The sequence below is a fragment of the Amphibalanus amphitrite genome, unplaced genomic scaffold (genome assembly GCF_019059575.1).
Source record: "Amphibalanus amphitrite isolate SeventyFive unplaced genomic scaffold, NRLGWU_Aamphi_draft 001148F_arrow, whole genome shotgun sequence".
NCBI lineage: Eukaryota > Metazoa > Arthropoda > Thecostraca > Balanomorpha > Balanidae > Amphibalanus > Amphibalanus amphitrite.
Window position 1 is genome coordinate 113,300 of NW_024882642.1, and position 14,534 is coordinate 127,833.

The 14,534-nt window shown below is 50.1% G+C and overlaps 1 protein-coding gene across 1 annotated transcript in view; it reads left to right on the forward strand.

The window, feature by feature from the left end:
* The window catches only part of LOC122370602 (E3 ubiquitin-protein ligase CBL-B-like), a 63,052-nt gene that overhangs the window by 32,303 nt on the left and 16,215 nt on the right, over window positions 1–14,534 (forward strand). Inside the window, exons 3-5 of the mRNA XM_043346329.1 lie at window positions 3,365–3,496; window positions 11,625–11,762; window positions 14,074–14,152. Of these exons, the coding sequence (XP_043202264.1) occupies window positions 3,365–3,496; window positions 11,625–11,762; window positions 14,074–14,152 (349 nt within the window). The remainder of the gene's footprint in view (window positions 1–3,364; window positions 3,497–11,624; window positions 11,763–14,073; window positions 14,153–14,534) is intronic.

Consider the following 14,534-nt stretch of genomic DNA (forward strand, 5'->3'; position numbering starts at 1 on the left):
CAGTCGTGTCGACTGATGGGCGGTGAGCCCGCTCCACGGCGATGGTCGGCCTACAGTGATACGCCAGGCGGGCAGCGCCGCGCTGGTGGCCGGGATATGCTGCTTCACTGGGTGGCAGCGCCGGTGGGATATGCTGCTCCACTGCACTGGCGGCTGGCGGTGGGGTTGTTGCTTCAGTGATAGCCGAGATGGGCTGCTTTAACCAAGCGGCAGCCGGTGTGGCGGTGGTAATATGCTGTGTCTTGGCAGCGTCGTTGACCGTGATGTCCTGTACTGATCGGTCTCATATGCGCTGCCGTTTGGCGGCAGACGGTGCACAGCGCTGAGCGCGACGACGCCATGTGAATCGCTTCTTCCGCCACGCTGCGCAATGGCCTATTGCACGCTGCTCCAATCATTATCATTCGCTACCCACGTCGGATGCTAATTGAACCAATGCACAGTGGGGATTTTTCCGATCTAGCGCGTCTTAATTCCCAAAATCTTTTTTGGATTTTGTTTATTTTTTGGTGTCAGTGGGGCTAAGAAATGTCTGAATTTTTCATATATGGCATTGTTTTATCTGTATGTCTACAGCAAGACTAGGAAAAATGCGCCCAAAGTTCACACTCATGCATGATTACTCAATGGGCTCAGTAAGGCCCGAAAGTATAGCTCAATTTCATTGTCCTGTCCTGTTGGTTTTATTCTTGCGAGGTCTTTAAGTTGCATATCTTCTGAAAGGCACCTTTATTAGGAATGGAATGGCAAACAGAAAATATGCCACAACCTTACTAAGGTCACAAAAATGCCATTTACAAAAAAACCCTTACAGACACCATATTGAAGGAATGGTATTCTAAATAAATGTAGGAAATCAACAATGTTTTCCACACTTTTCCACTCCGAAACATATCCTATCGAATTCGCCACTTTCTCCTACACTAGACAACGCCTAGTTTGGCTGCCGGAACTTGCCTGAACACGGAATATCAAAATATGTGATCAAAACTAACATGAAATTCGTCATCAGCACCCCAAAATACCCCGTAACACCCTAACTTTACGAAGTTTCAAGAGGTCTCGATTTCCCCACTTTAGTTGGGTCATTTAGTTGGACTTGGAAAGTTAACTAATGACCTTGGACTTTGAAATTGGATATATTCGGCCTCATCTCGTCATAGGCAGCACGCTTGATTTTTCCGCGAAGCTCTAGCTTGATCAGGGGCCAAACGGCTGAGCCGGGGGTCCAATTGAACCCCCTATACTATGTTGATTATGCACATTTACAGGTAACATTCTCACCAGAACACTCCAGCCAACATCTGTGCACAATCTGGCTACAATACTACCTATGGTTTGCCCTCTACGAATAAAGACGTGCTAGATCGGAAAAATCCCCACTGTGCAATGAGGGCGTCTCCAGCTTTCGCAGTTTCGTCTCCCGCGTCGCGATATGAAGCAGGTGTGTCCACACCGATGGACGCGCTCAGCACGTGTCAGCCGTGTACAACGTGATCCGTGTCTGCTGGTAACGATAGCGAGTGAGCTGCATCGCCGAGACTGTTGTGATGGATATAACGCACCAGCAAAACTGCTGCATATTGTGTTTTGATTTTCAGTAAATACACCCACACCGTGAAGTTTTTCTTTGTCATCGCTGATCGGCTCTGTGAAAAGTTTTCCTCTCTGCGCCCATAGGGCACTGTGATCTGACCTTCCCCTCTCCGGCGGCCGAGGAAGCGACTAATTTCCATGATGACGCCTAGTTGAGAACTCGTAATGGGCGGCTTGTTTTGTTGGGTTAGGCCCTTTCGGTCCAATGAGACCATTTCAGAGCCGGGAGGATGATAGGATATAGGAGGAGACATTGGTCTGGGCAGGCACCCTAGTGAGTCGCCGGGACTGAGCCCGTCCAGAGGACAGGCCACCCAGCCCCAAGGCACTCACTGCACCCAGCTACGGGGTGCGCTCCCTCGGGAGCAGCGGTGCAGCTCCAAGGGAGCAGCCCGCATGAGATAAAGTTGCCTGTCCAGCCCGGAGGGGGGTTGCGGTGTGGAGGAGAAGGATTTCAGTATCCTGAGGATAGAAGCATGGAACGGTGTAATGGGCGGGCCGCGGCTCGGCTTTAATTCGGTTCTGAGTACGGTCGCCGGGTCGGGTCGGACGGCCGGCCGGACGGCGGAGGTCGCGGCCGTCCTGCGCCGTCTGACGTCACACTATGACGTCAGACGGCCGGGCGCGGGGCGGTCCGTATTGAACCGGGTCGGTGCGCCGACTGACGTTCTTCCCTCCACCTCCGCTCCCGCTGGCTCCGGGCGGACACGTCCCAACTCCGGCGGCGCCACCCACGCTGACCAATGCCTCCAGACGGCCGGACATGATCGGCTGAATTATTTATCAATGGAGGGGTTGGTCATCCGCATAGGTCCCGCAATAGGTATTGTGTCTGGTGCTTGATCTTTCTCCGCTCACAGTGAGATGCTGTCACTGAGATGTGGATATCTGCATCGGCTCGGGCCGTGGTTGGCCATTCGCATGGACCGTGACATCCGCTGAGTCGTGCCACGACCCCAGCCCCGGTGGTTAGGCGCGACTGTTGGTGCGAGGCTGATGCTGTTAAAGGAATGCGTCCGTCTCAGGCCTGCCGGACGGCTGACCGTAGACGGTGACGCGACGACTGGTAAAACCGAGCTCCAGCTCAGCACCGAAACCGTAGCGACGGGCGAAACCTAGCTCCAGCTGACCCTCGGCGATTGGTAAAACTGAGCACTAGCTCGGCACCTTACCCGCGGCTGATTGTAGGAGTGGGTCCCTGTGTTGGCCAGTACAGTGAGGCAGCAATTTTGCAGCAATGTTCGGCTAGTCCTGGCGTTGATATGAGTTGCTGCTTTGGCGACACTTTTGGAGTGTATGTAGTGTGCAATGCTGAAACCAAGGTCTCGAATTCGATTTTATTTGTTGTGCGTAAAATACATTTACAGTGTAATATTCTCGCATCGATTGCCTTTTGTAGTTGTTGACAAGAGCGTCGATCGCTATTGCAGGCATTGTATTACGAATTACGGTGCCCTAAAATCTCATTCGCGATAATGACTGTCGCATTTTTATGATTCCACTGGGCACTGGCTGATGGTTACTTTCACTGGTTACAGTGCGACTTTGGCATGCCGGCTTGAAAGAAAGTAGGATATCATGCCTGACATCATTTGATGTGATACATCCGCAAATATTTAGACATAAGTAGATTAATCATTCATCTAATGAGTAGTGGGTGGTGTAATAGCGGGTTTACGTCACACATACACGGTAAGGATTCGTTAGTACAACTGTGCAACGCTGAGTGGAGATGACGATCGTGACTTACCGCCCCTCCCTCGGGCAGACTGTTCCAGCCGTGGTCGGCGCTGCTGAAGAACTGGAAGGTGCTGGCCGTCACCCACCCGGGCTACGTGGCCTTTCTCACCTACGACGAGGTCAAGTCGCGCCTGGCGCAGCACCAGAACAAGCCGGGAAGGTGAGATGGAGACCCGCCCCGACCTCCGTTCAGTCCACACCACAGCATTGGCCGACACAATCGTCAACAATAGCGGTTCTTTTGTGTGGCATCATGAACGGCTATTATACAGCTCTTCCGTAATCGTGTGCTCAGATTAGATCGAAAGCAGAGACACATGGCTCACATGACCGCAAAGACTCAAGAACTATCCGTTACATTTACTATGCTTATTACTTCCGATGTTTATCATGTTGCGTAACCTTTTTGTTTTTGCTTGATCTTTGAACCATTGATAAATGCACATTATGTCCTGTCATTGAGCCAGTGAAATGACTCAGATGATAGAGATTGTTAACTGCCTGTAATAGGAAGTCATCAGATTTCGAGATGGATTACATTTTCTCATACAGTTACTCTTAAATCGATTATGAAATAAGCTTCGCCTACGTCGTAAGTGGCTCTTCGCACTCCACATCTGCGCCATTCACTCAGGTCAGGAGGGATGCATGCCTTACACCGGGCTCCTGCAACACTGACCACCGCGCTTCCGCGCCATTCCTGAGCACTCGGTCGTTACTGGTGGGTGAAGGCGGAACCTGAGCTATCGGCGGGCGTGACCTCTGGCTGGAAGGTCGGGGTCGGCAGTAAACTTTTACAGCCGCAGGCTGGTTATCGCTGCGGCAGCCGTGTCCCTGCTGTTGGCTCCAGCCGCGTGCCGCCTAGCTCCGTCAGCTCTTTCCTGTCTATAAGCGCAGGGGGTTATCGCGCCGCCAGCATGTCACTCTTGGCTCCTTCGGCTGGGACATGTCTGTAGGCACCGCATGTGCCCGCCTAGCTCCATTGCCTGTGTCCCGCCTGGCTCCTTCGGCTGTGACCCTCCTGTAGGTGCAGGCGTCCACGTATCGGCACTCGGCACCTTCGTCTGCCTGTCGGCGGACCGAAGCTTGGGTCTGGCCCTGCCTGTAGTTTCGACTCGGATCAGAACGTCGGCCCGGGCTGGAACGTCCGACTATTCCGTAATGCCAGTCTGGACCGTAGTTTCGGCCGGGATCAGCTTGTCGGTCCGCGCCGTATCGGTCCGAACCAGAACCAGGCAGCTGCGGCGCGACTGGTTACGGTCCACAAGGGTGTACAGTAGGTCTATTAAAAAAGTCCCCAGCACCAGTGGGCGCTGCCTTCGCTGAGCCGAACCCCCATATGCCTGTCCCGTATCACGCCGGTATCAGGTCAGGTAGGGTCAGCGGGACCGCTCGGTCCGGCCCGCGGGCGGTGGACGGGCGGCCGGTAACGCTTTCCGCCAGCCAGCTGTAGAATCCAACAAACGAGACGGCCACCGCTCAGCGCAGCGAAACCGGTGTTAAAGAATGGCAGTAGATGTTCATGGCCACAATGATTATGAGATAGTCATTGTAAGCCCGTGCCCCACAGGAATGCCTAGACTCTCACGCCCTGTTGGAGGGGAAATGGGGATTGAGCATCATTCTTATAACTCAGCTTTGGGCATTTAAGTGGTATTCGAAGTAGCGTCGAAAGTAGCAAAAAGAAGAAAAATACTTCAGCCAATTTTAGATCGGCACAGAGCAAAAGGTCATGTCACCAGAGGTCATCGATGATAAAATTTTGCTTGGACAGGATGCGTTGTGCACACCGGTGCATTGGGTTTCCAATTTCCATGGAAACATCAACAGACTCGGAAGCTCGTAACGCTAGCGTGGAGCCGAATTCATATCAACCGCCGCTACAATGCATGGCAGCGCAGCGCAGCGTGCTGCAGCGCGGGGCCGTGAAACACCGCCCAGGGCTATCCATGTATCAGGGCAATCCAACCCACGTGATGGGCTCGGCCCCAGCGGAGCATGAGGCTCAGGACTCCCGCCCAGGCCCCCTGTCTCCCCCTAATTCCTGTCATCCTTCCCACTCTGAAATCGACCGAAAGAGCCTAACCTAACACAACAAGCAGCTCGTTTACCGCTATGTCTGAATAATATTGTCAGATTTAATTAAGGTCAACGGCTTAGCACGTAAATAACAGCAACTGCCACCATCGGTATTATGAGAAAACCAATTGCTTTTCCACAAACACTAAAAGTTTTAAGCTAAACCTGCATGAAATTAATTTTACCAGCCTCGTGTTCCTCCTATCAAAACGCTTCGAATGAATCAAAAGTTGATCTTTAAGCCTCACCGGCACAGGCCATTTTGCATCCTTCGACGGCACAAGAGGGGGGGGGGGGAGGGTGGCACGACCCCCCTCGCGCTTGGCCCCTGATTGAGCTAGAGCTTCGCGGAAAAAAAACGAGCGTGCTGCCCGTCACGAGAGTAAGCCGATGATACCCAATTTTAAGGTCCTAGGTCATCGGGTGACCTTCCAGGTCAGGTCAATGACCCGAAAATCGGGAAAATGGGGACCTGTTAGAAAGTCGTTAAGTGTGGCTGCTATGGGGTTTTCCGGGGTGCTGATCACGAATATCGTGCTAGTTTTGATCAGAGATGATGTCTTAAAGCATTTAGACCAGGTCGGGTCAGGTCAGGTCAGGTCAACCGGTAGGGGTCACGACGGGTATTCGTAATACCTGTCATCCGCCTCTGACAGCTTCGTAACATGTTACGAAGGCACCAAAACTACTCCGTAAATGTTCAAATGGTTGCTAAATTCGAATTTAGCCCCAAAAACTGGCGTAGAAACATGTAAAACTCGAAAAAGTGAACCGAGGTCACCAAAGGTCAATGACCTGACCTGACCTTCAGGTGATCTTGACACCCACTCTAATGCATCGGAGCAACATCAAATCACATGTTTGAACGCTTGAAACCACGAAAAGCTTGCAAACGCGCGGCTAATGCGAGCCGACATACGCCGAATCGCGATTCCGGCCAAACATGGTCTCGGAAAAGAGGTCACAGGTCAAAGGTCATTTGGGTCAGGGTCATGAAATATTCAGGGTAGGTGTAAGATTGATCAATGCGAGGGTACTGAAAGTTTCGTCGCGATCGGCCGCTTTTTACGTGAGTTATTCGCGAAAAACCTTGGAGGGGGGGGGGGGGGTCGCATCAACCCTCCCTCCCTGTGCCGGCGAGGGAGGTCATTTGAAGAATTTGGCCTATGTTCAAAGACATGACCTGACCAGAAATGGTCATGATGGATAGCAGGATATTAGATCCGTATCGTGAAACTTTACAAACACTTTAGATGATTTCATAACTTAAGCATGTCTATCAAAAATATTTATTACATGGCTCATGTGTAAGCTGGGTGTGTGATCATGCTTACGAGTATGTTGAACGCAACTGATAATGTTCTGTTGGCCACAATTTCTATATTTAATTTATCCTCCCGGATTTCATATTTTTATTAATGGCACCTTGACGATGTCGAGAAAAAAAAACGCTTAGAAGATTTAACAGCCTGAGATACATTCAGCATAAGGAAGGGTCAAGGGTGCTAGATTCCTTCCGTCCTCGCTATCCTCAGGAAAAACCAATCCGCATCGCCCCTAGTCTTCATGCTTCCCTCTCTGGACTGGAGGTCACCCCACCAGCCAACCTGTAGTTGATGTCGGTTCCATTCCAAGACACATAACCCTCTTCGGGTGACCGTTGGGGAGACGGCTGGACCGCCCGACAGGGCAATCATCCCACGGGAACAGTCACGCTTCCGGAGTCTGCAGATCACTGTCGCTGGCTCGCACAACCAAATTACTACACCAGAGCATAGTTATGTCATAGCTCTACAAGGGCCTTCTCAGACCGAAAAAGATGGCTCCCAACAAAACAAACAATTTTCTCATTCAGTATTGTATCTCATCAGGCACCACATGTTTTCAGAGTGTTTATTATGCGTTCCGTCCAAAAAAAGCGCAGTTCAACTTTCTCCCATTGACTTTAGCGATCTCAAAATTGACCCGACCTTTCTGTCAGCAATGACAAACTTGCAAAGTAAACGTTTCAAATACATATACTGTTGCCCATTGAAATCACTGAAGGTTCTAAAGCGATCGGTTGGTCGATGTATTTAGATATGATGAGCACAGGAACTTTCCTTGAGGGAAGGTCACTTGACGTGACCTGGTGTTATGACCTTAAATTGAAAGACTTGGGCGGGAAAAAATGGATCATTGAAATCTTAAAATTTTAGATTTTAACAATAATTGCAAACACTATCCCGGCCAAAAAGTGAGTGAGAAGGGAGCGATTCCCCATCCCCATGTTTAGCTCCTATAATTGAGCTAATTGCTAGAGCCTCGCGGAAAAAACGAGCGCTTGCGTCGTTACGTGACGCAGCGACTGTCACCCCATTTTAAAATATCAGTGACCTCTTAGGGCAGGTCAAGGGCCCCAAGGCATTGGATCGGTTTTTGGTGAATAACTTCGCAAAAAAAGGTCGCATTATCGTCATTTCGATACAATCGTGTTTTCTGTTCAGTGTTCTCAGACGCGTCGATTTATGTGCTTTTTTGCTTAGGTGAAGCAATTTAGGATGTTTAGGTCAATGTCATGTTAGGGCAACACAGGTCACGAAGCTGTTGAAAGGAGGACATGCTGCATAACATTTGATTCGGTAAGTCTTGCAGAGTCCATTGATGGCTGTCCCGACTGGCTAGCTCATTTTGATCGGGAGTTATTGACGAAGCACTCCTATTGACGAGCACTCCGACACGCAAGGTGAACAATGCAAAAGTGAAGAATTAAACCTTGCCAAGAATGTATGAAGTCACGATTTCATGAGCGTGAGGTATAGTTTTAGCTCATTTCCGACGCCAAATTAACAGTTTCCATATTTTCCCATTATGCTTATATCATGACACTAAGTGCATTATGGATTTGCAACATTTTATAACAGACAACCGTGCAGTCTGCAGAGGTTTACTTAAGAGGTCATAGTTAAGTGACCTGACATGAAAACGTGGTTGATTTCAAATGATCCGGCTTGAATCAAATGTAAGGCATATGAAATGTCAGCCTTCTATCATCAGTGTGCTTTGAGCTACCGCAAAAAAAAAAAATACATGGTGGCGGCATCCACCCCTTCTTCTCGGCCGGCGAGGGTTAAATCTCGCTTCGAATTATTGCAGATAATGATGCGACCGAAAACAAAGCATTCATCTGTGTCTAGAACGGCCGCTGACTTGTTGGACAAGATCCCCAATCTTAATTTGCTAGATGGGAATAAAATACTCGGCATATGATACATATATACCCCTCGATTAGCCCTCGCGCAAAGTCAATTCTAATCATCACTGTCGCTTTTTTTATCCGAGATGATGTCGCCACTAAACGGGTTGTTTTGTTTGCTTGCTTGCGTTGAATGGTCATTACGGATTATTGAAGGATCATGATATAATAGGAATGGGGCAAGGGAGGATATGCACTGCAGTGCAGGTGTTTAATTTAGATCACAAAGGCATCGTTTCCGGCATCGTTTCCGGCATCGTGCAGAGTCACTATCTTCCCCTCCTCTGCACTGCGGCATCTCTGCGCCCCACACACGGCGTCCTCACTCCACGGCCGGCCGCCGCCAACTGACCCACTCGCCGGGCGCCGCGACCTGACCCGTGTCACTGCCGCGGCCTGCGCAATAGAGTCGGGGCTGGAATCCGGGGGTTCGGCCGGCCGGCCGCCTCTGGAGCGGGGGACTTTTTTAGTAGACCTACTGTACTGTAGCCGCGGCGAAATGGACCCGTACGGAGGCGGAAGGACTAGTGCGAGTGGACCAGAGATTGAACAGTGCAATTTCGTGAGATTGAATCACAAGGGTAGGCAGAGTCTGGTCGCAAATTTGGCCATTCTTCGGGCAGGACATGGAAGATTTGTTGTCATTGAGAATAGGACGTGTCGACTGACTTTGTGCGCGGTATGTCTGATCAAGATTCATTACCAATGTATTGTGTTTAATGTTGACGCTGTTCATTATTGTAAGTTTGGTACTTGCGTACTCACTACTCGTTCCGCTCGTTTGCGAATGGTCGGAATTGTTCGACCACGTCTCCGTTATTCGTATGTCTCTTTAAATAAACAATAACGGCAGACGTGGACTGGCGTAAGAACTATGCATGCTATATCGGCTGGAACTCGCATACATATTTCAACTAACGGCCCCTGGGAAAGCGTGAAACGCTGGCCACCTTAAAGGGACCCTCCCACCTTCAAAAAAGTTTATGAATTGGCATGAAAGTGATGTCGCTCGGTTCAGAAAGAGCGAAAACGAATATCTACCAAATTTCACAGAAAAATATTCACCGGTTTTCAAGATATTAGACTTTTACTTTTGTTTACTTTTTGGGATCTCCGCTGTTCCTAGCGACTTTATTTGGAAGCAATAGTTTGGCAGCTGAAAGTGCGGCACTTGTTGCGCGCAAAGCAGCATATACCACCGCGTGCTACAAAACGTTTTAGTCAAACATTTAAAAATCGTTAGATATCTGCGCTGACGTCACACATTCAGAGTTGTATTCCTATGCATTAGCCCCTCTGAATCAAAATGCTGCAATTTTGAAATTCAATGTTTCCGATTTAAGGCATTTCTCGATGTTGTGAGTGCCGAAACCGGTAATTGTGAGCCAGGGACCCCATTTTGGCTATCTCAACTCAAATCTAATGTTAAGGTGGGAGGGTCCCTTTAAAGTCCATTTCGAATTGCGGCGTAACCGCATTAAGTGGTGATGGTCTGCAGTGGCCCTGACCGCGACTCCGCCGGTTCCCTTGGCGCCTACCTAGTGTAAAACGGTTCCCGACGTTTTCGTCAGAGCCGTCAGCGGCACCTGCTAGCCCACCGTGTCATGCTTTCTATGGATGTTTGTTTTCAAATCAATCATATTCCACGCAGTGTTCTTTAATTCGTCACGCTGTTTTCTCAGTGAAAACATCGCCATTCAGCTCTGTTATCTGCCTGGAGCTTTCTTCGCGTCCTTCATCAAGCACCTGCCAAGTCGAGCGTGTTTGCTCACTTTATCTGCGAAATTACGTTACAGGCTGGCGTTGTTTTGAAGTTGTGAAATTTCCTGCGCGTTTTCAACAAGAATGCAAATGACGCGCCTAGCTTATCTCCACGGGCCCATTTCCATAATAAAGTTACGGAGGATTTCAACATTTCTCACCGCCCGCGGCGGTGTTTTTCTGTTGGAGGCGTAGTTCCATATGGAGCAGACGACGGGGAAGGATGTATAATAAACAGCCTGTGCTGTACAACTGTATTTGATTTTGTAACATACCTATTATTTTCCATAGGAACTCACCTGAGTTTTGTTTCATGGCTTTTTCTGACTTTGCTTGGATTTTACTTTTTTCTGAAACTTTATTTCTGTTTTCAGAGGTAATATCGTTATATCGTTTTAGGTAGGTGATAATAAATAACTCCGTGATCTGCGGCATCATTCTGCAAAAATTGTAACCCTGCCCTCGGCAATATAATTTTCAGAAAGGCCTTGAAACAGCAGTAACACGCGATGACTGACTACAATTTGCTTATTTATTGTTCTTCGAAGGCATGCCTCACGTAAAAAACGCCAACATTTCCACAAATTACTTGCAGCCCGCCGTTGGAGAGACGGCTGCTTTCCCGGTCTGCGCGGAATATCCGTCCCATATTACCACTGCGGCCCAATAATCACATCACGCCCGGCTAACGGCTGCCGGCGAACGATCCGGATCTGATCTGGTTTGCCGCCAGTGGGTGTGCTCGGCTGGCCGGCGGGGCTGGGGAAGGGCCCTGGTGTGCTACCACACGCCGGGTGCATGCATCAGCTGCAACTCGGCCGTTCCGCGCTCTGATGGTTCCTGTGTGTCTGTGGCTGGTGTGGTGGTCCCTGTGTGTGTCTGTGGTTGGAGTGTGGTATCAGATATGGGAATCGTTGACAGCGATGTGTGCACATTTGAGAAACTGAAGTCGATTTTCACTTTTTGACTCGCACCGTTGCGCTGTTGCTACACTTTCGTTGTATTTGTATCGGCTTTCCATTCATTTCCCTCATGCATTCATTTCCTTCATACACCACTGGTCGGTGTGCGTGTCGATCGTCTCCCGCCGTTGAGCTGTTGCCACACTCACCAAGCATTTGTATAAGCTTAGGTACCATTCATTTCCCTTATACACCGCTGGTCCGTGTCGTTTGTTGCGCGGCGCTGCTGACTCTCACCCTCTGTGTTACAGTTACGTGTTCCGTCTGAGCTGCACCCGACTGGGTCAGTGGGCCATCGGCTACGTCACCACCGATGGCAGTATCCTGCAGACGATCCCGCAGAACAAGAGCCTGTGCCAGGCGCTGCTGGAAGGACACCGGGAAGGATTGTGAGTGGGCGTCTCGGTCTCAGCCATCCTTACTCAGTGTTTTGATTATTACGGAGCGAGCGAAGCGAGCGTAGTCTTTCCTTAGATTAACGGAAATTTCTGAGTATGAGCGGCCGGCCGGCCGTGGTCATGATTTTGCGACGCTTATATCTCAGCAACCACTTGACCGATTTACACGCGGTAATTTTTGTAGGTAGCTTCATTCCTTATACCAGGTATTGGACTATTCCCGATGCATGTGGGTGACCCCTTATGCACGTGCCACGTGCAAAACGAAGAGGTGTCACTTTTGTAATTGTTGCAATATCTCGGTAACTACTTGGCCGATTGCGCTGAAAGTTGGCATGTAGGTAGGCACCCTTTAGGCAATGCATATTCATGTGCCAGAGTTGGGGTGCTGCTGCACGTGCGCACGTGCAGGGGTCGATTCCAGATCTCGAGAACGGCTGGACCGATGGCGCTCAAATTTGGTACATGGTTAGGGACCGGTTAGTAGAGTGCCGTGCAAAAGTCAGTTGGGACCCATTTTGCACGTGCGCACGTGCACGGTGCCGCTTCCAGATCTCGAGAACGGCTGGGCCGATTGTGCTCAAATTTGGCATATCGCTAGAGACCGGTTAGTAGGGTGCCGTGCACAAGTCAGCTAGAGGTACGGGGACCCGCAGTTGCTACTGTACAGCGATCCTGAGTAAATTGTCCCAGCACCCTCACAGGGAACAACGATAAGCTGTCAGAGGGCACGCACAGAAAACCTCAGCTGCTCTTGTACAGGGACCGGCAGTCGATATCAATGTTGTCGGTTGTTACTGGACAGGACAGACGGCTATAGTTGGGGTTCGTGTACAGTAGCAACTGCGGGTCCCCGTACCCCCTCGAAATTTCGCACGTGCAAGGCTCACCCTCTCGCTCGCTCCGTTAGTCGCCCCAAAAGGCGTTATACTGGTTATCAAGCTATTATATTATTCAGTGTGTGTTATCTAGTTGAATGCCTAAGACATCCACTTAGACAGACTGCAAACAGACTTCAGACGAGAGCGTGGAAATTGCGCTGAGCTGAGCTGTTGACGTCGAGCGTAGAGTTTCTCCTGCTCCGGCTGGAAATGCATTTAAATTATCAGCAGGAAACGCAATATTCCCCGTATTTCAGTGTAAAGCTGTGTAGGCGGATGACACGAAGCTTTTGAATGTAATATTTGATATAGCGGAGGAAATTTCATTTGGATTAAACGGATGTTGAATATTGTTTACGCGATGTGATGACGCAGCTCGGAGTACTTTTTTTTACATTTCCTAAGGTTTCCGGTATTCTAGATTGAAATTCGTATGCTTACCGTGCTTCTGAAGAACCATATGCCCTACAGCACAGTCCGTATCATTTAGGTTTCGCTATCTGGTTTCTCATAGCTAGTGAAATTGATAAGAAATCTACACGAACTGTGTAATACTTTTTCTGGAGATTGTCTTTGGCTGCTCGGCAGCTGACCACTTCTGGCCTTTGTCTCTGTCTGCTGACGGTATGAGCTGTAGCCTGTGTGGAGCGCCGCCCCCGCCTGATAGCTAATACCTGCCTCCCTGGCGATGAACCCCAGTGACCGGTTTGGTGACGGGGGAGGGGGGGGGGGGGGAGGACGACACGGCGACCCCGGCTCGGTGATCACGGCCAAGGACAGCTTTACCGAGGGCGTATCAATGACGGACACGACTGCGGAGAGCAGAACGACTGACCTGGTGCCGAGGGCACACCAACGGCTGACCTGACCTGGTGCCGAGGAATACCAACGCCTGACCTGGTTGGTGCCTAGGAATACCAACGACTGACCTTACGTGGTGTCGAGGGCACACCAACGACCGACCTGACCTGGTGCCGAGGAATACCAACGTCTGACCTGACCTGGTGCCGAGGGCATGACTGACCTGACCTGGTGACGAGGGAAATTAACGACTGGCCACCTGCTGCCGGTCTTCTTCTGACGAGCTATCCTTCGCGCAACCCTCCCTGGGTCTAACCTTACCTGCTTGTCCACCTGCATTGTTTTTCAGTGTTTACCTATGTTTTCCCAATAGTTCAAGAGCATGACCATCTATATGCAGTATGTTGTCTATACGCACTCCACAGATCATTAGTGTCAGTCTGCTCTGCTTGTTTTCCAGTCCGAGCTCTTCTCTGCTGATCCACAGACCACAGCTACCTCCGAACGAGAACATTATGTCTGTCAGTCCTGTGACTTGTGTTCTGTCCTGTTTACAGCTACCTGTATCCCAAAGGGAGAAATGTCTACCAGCTCCGTGACTCGTCTGTCCTGTTCCGCAGCTACCTCTACCCCAACGGGAGGGACGACAACCCGGACCTATCGCTGGCAGTCCAGGCGGCCACTGAGGACCACATCAGGGTACGTATCACCAACGGGACACGTTTGGTGAGGACCACATGAGGGGGCACGTGTTGGGCCACGAGGACCAACACGTGCAGTGGACCACGAGGACCACGTTAGGGTACGTGTTACTAGAGGGACACGTGTTGTGGTTTGTTGTGCGATTGTCTGCGAATCGCTCGATTACGCCTATCTCCTTTCACCTCACAGCTAGCTGCAGTCGATTACAGCTCGTTACAGTCCACCATAGCGTGTTTTTGTAGTCCGCCACAACCCGGTAAACCCGTCTAATTCCGTTTCTGGCATTCATGTCCTCCTTGAGCTTACTCCTAAGCTGTCCCATCCGATCTTCCATCAACCCATCCCATTCCATTCCATCTAGTTCCGTGTTTTGTCCCGT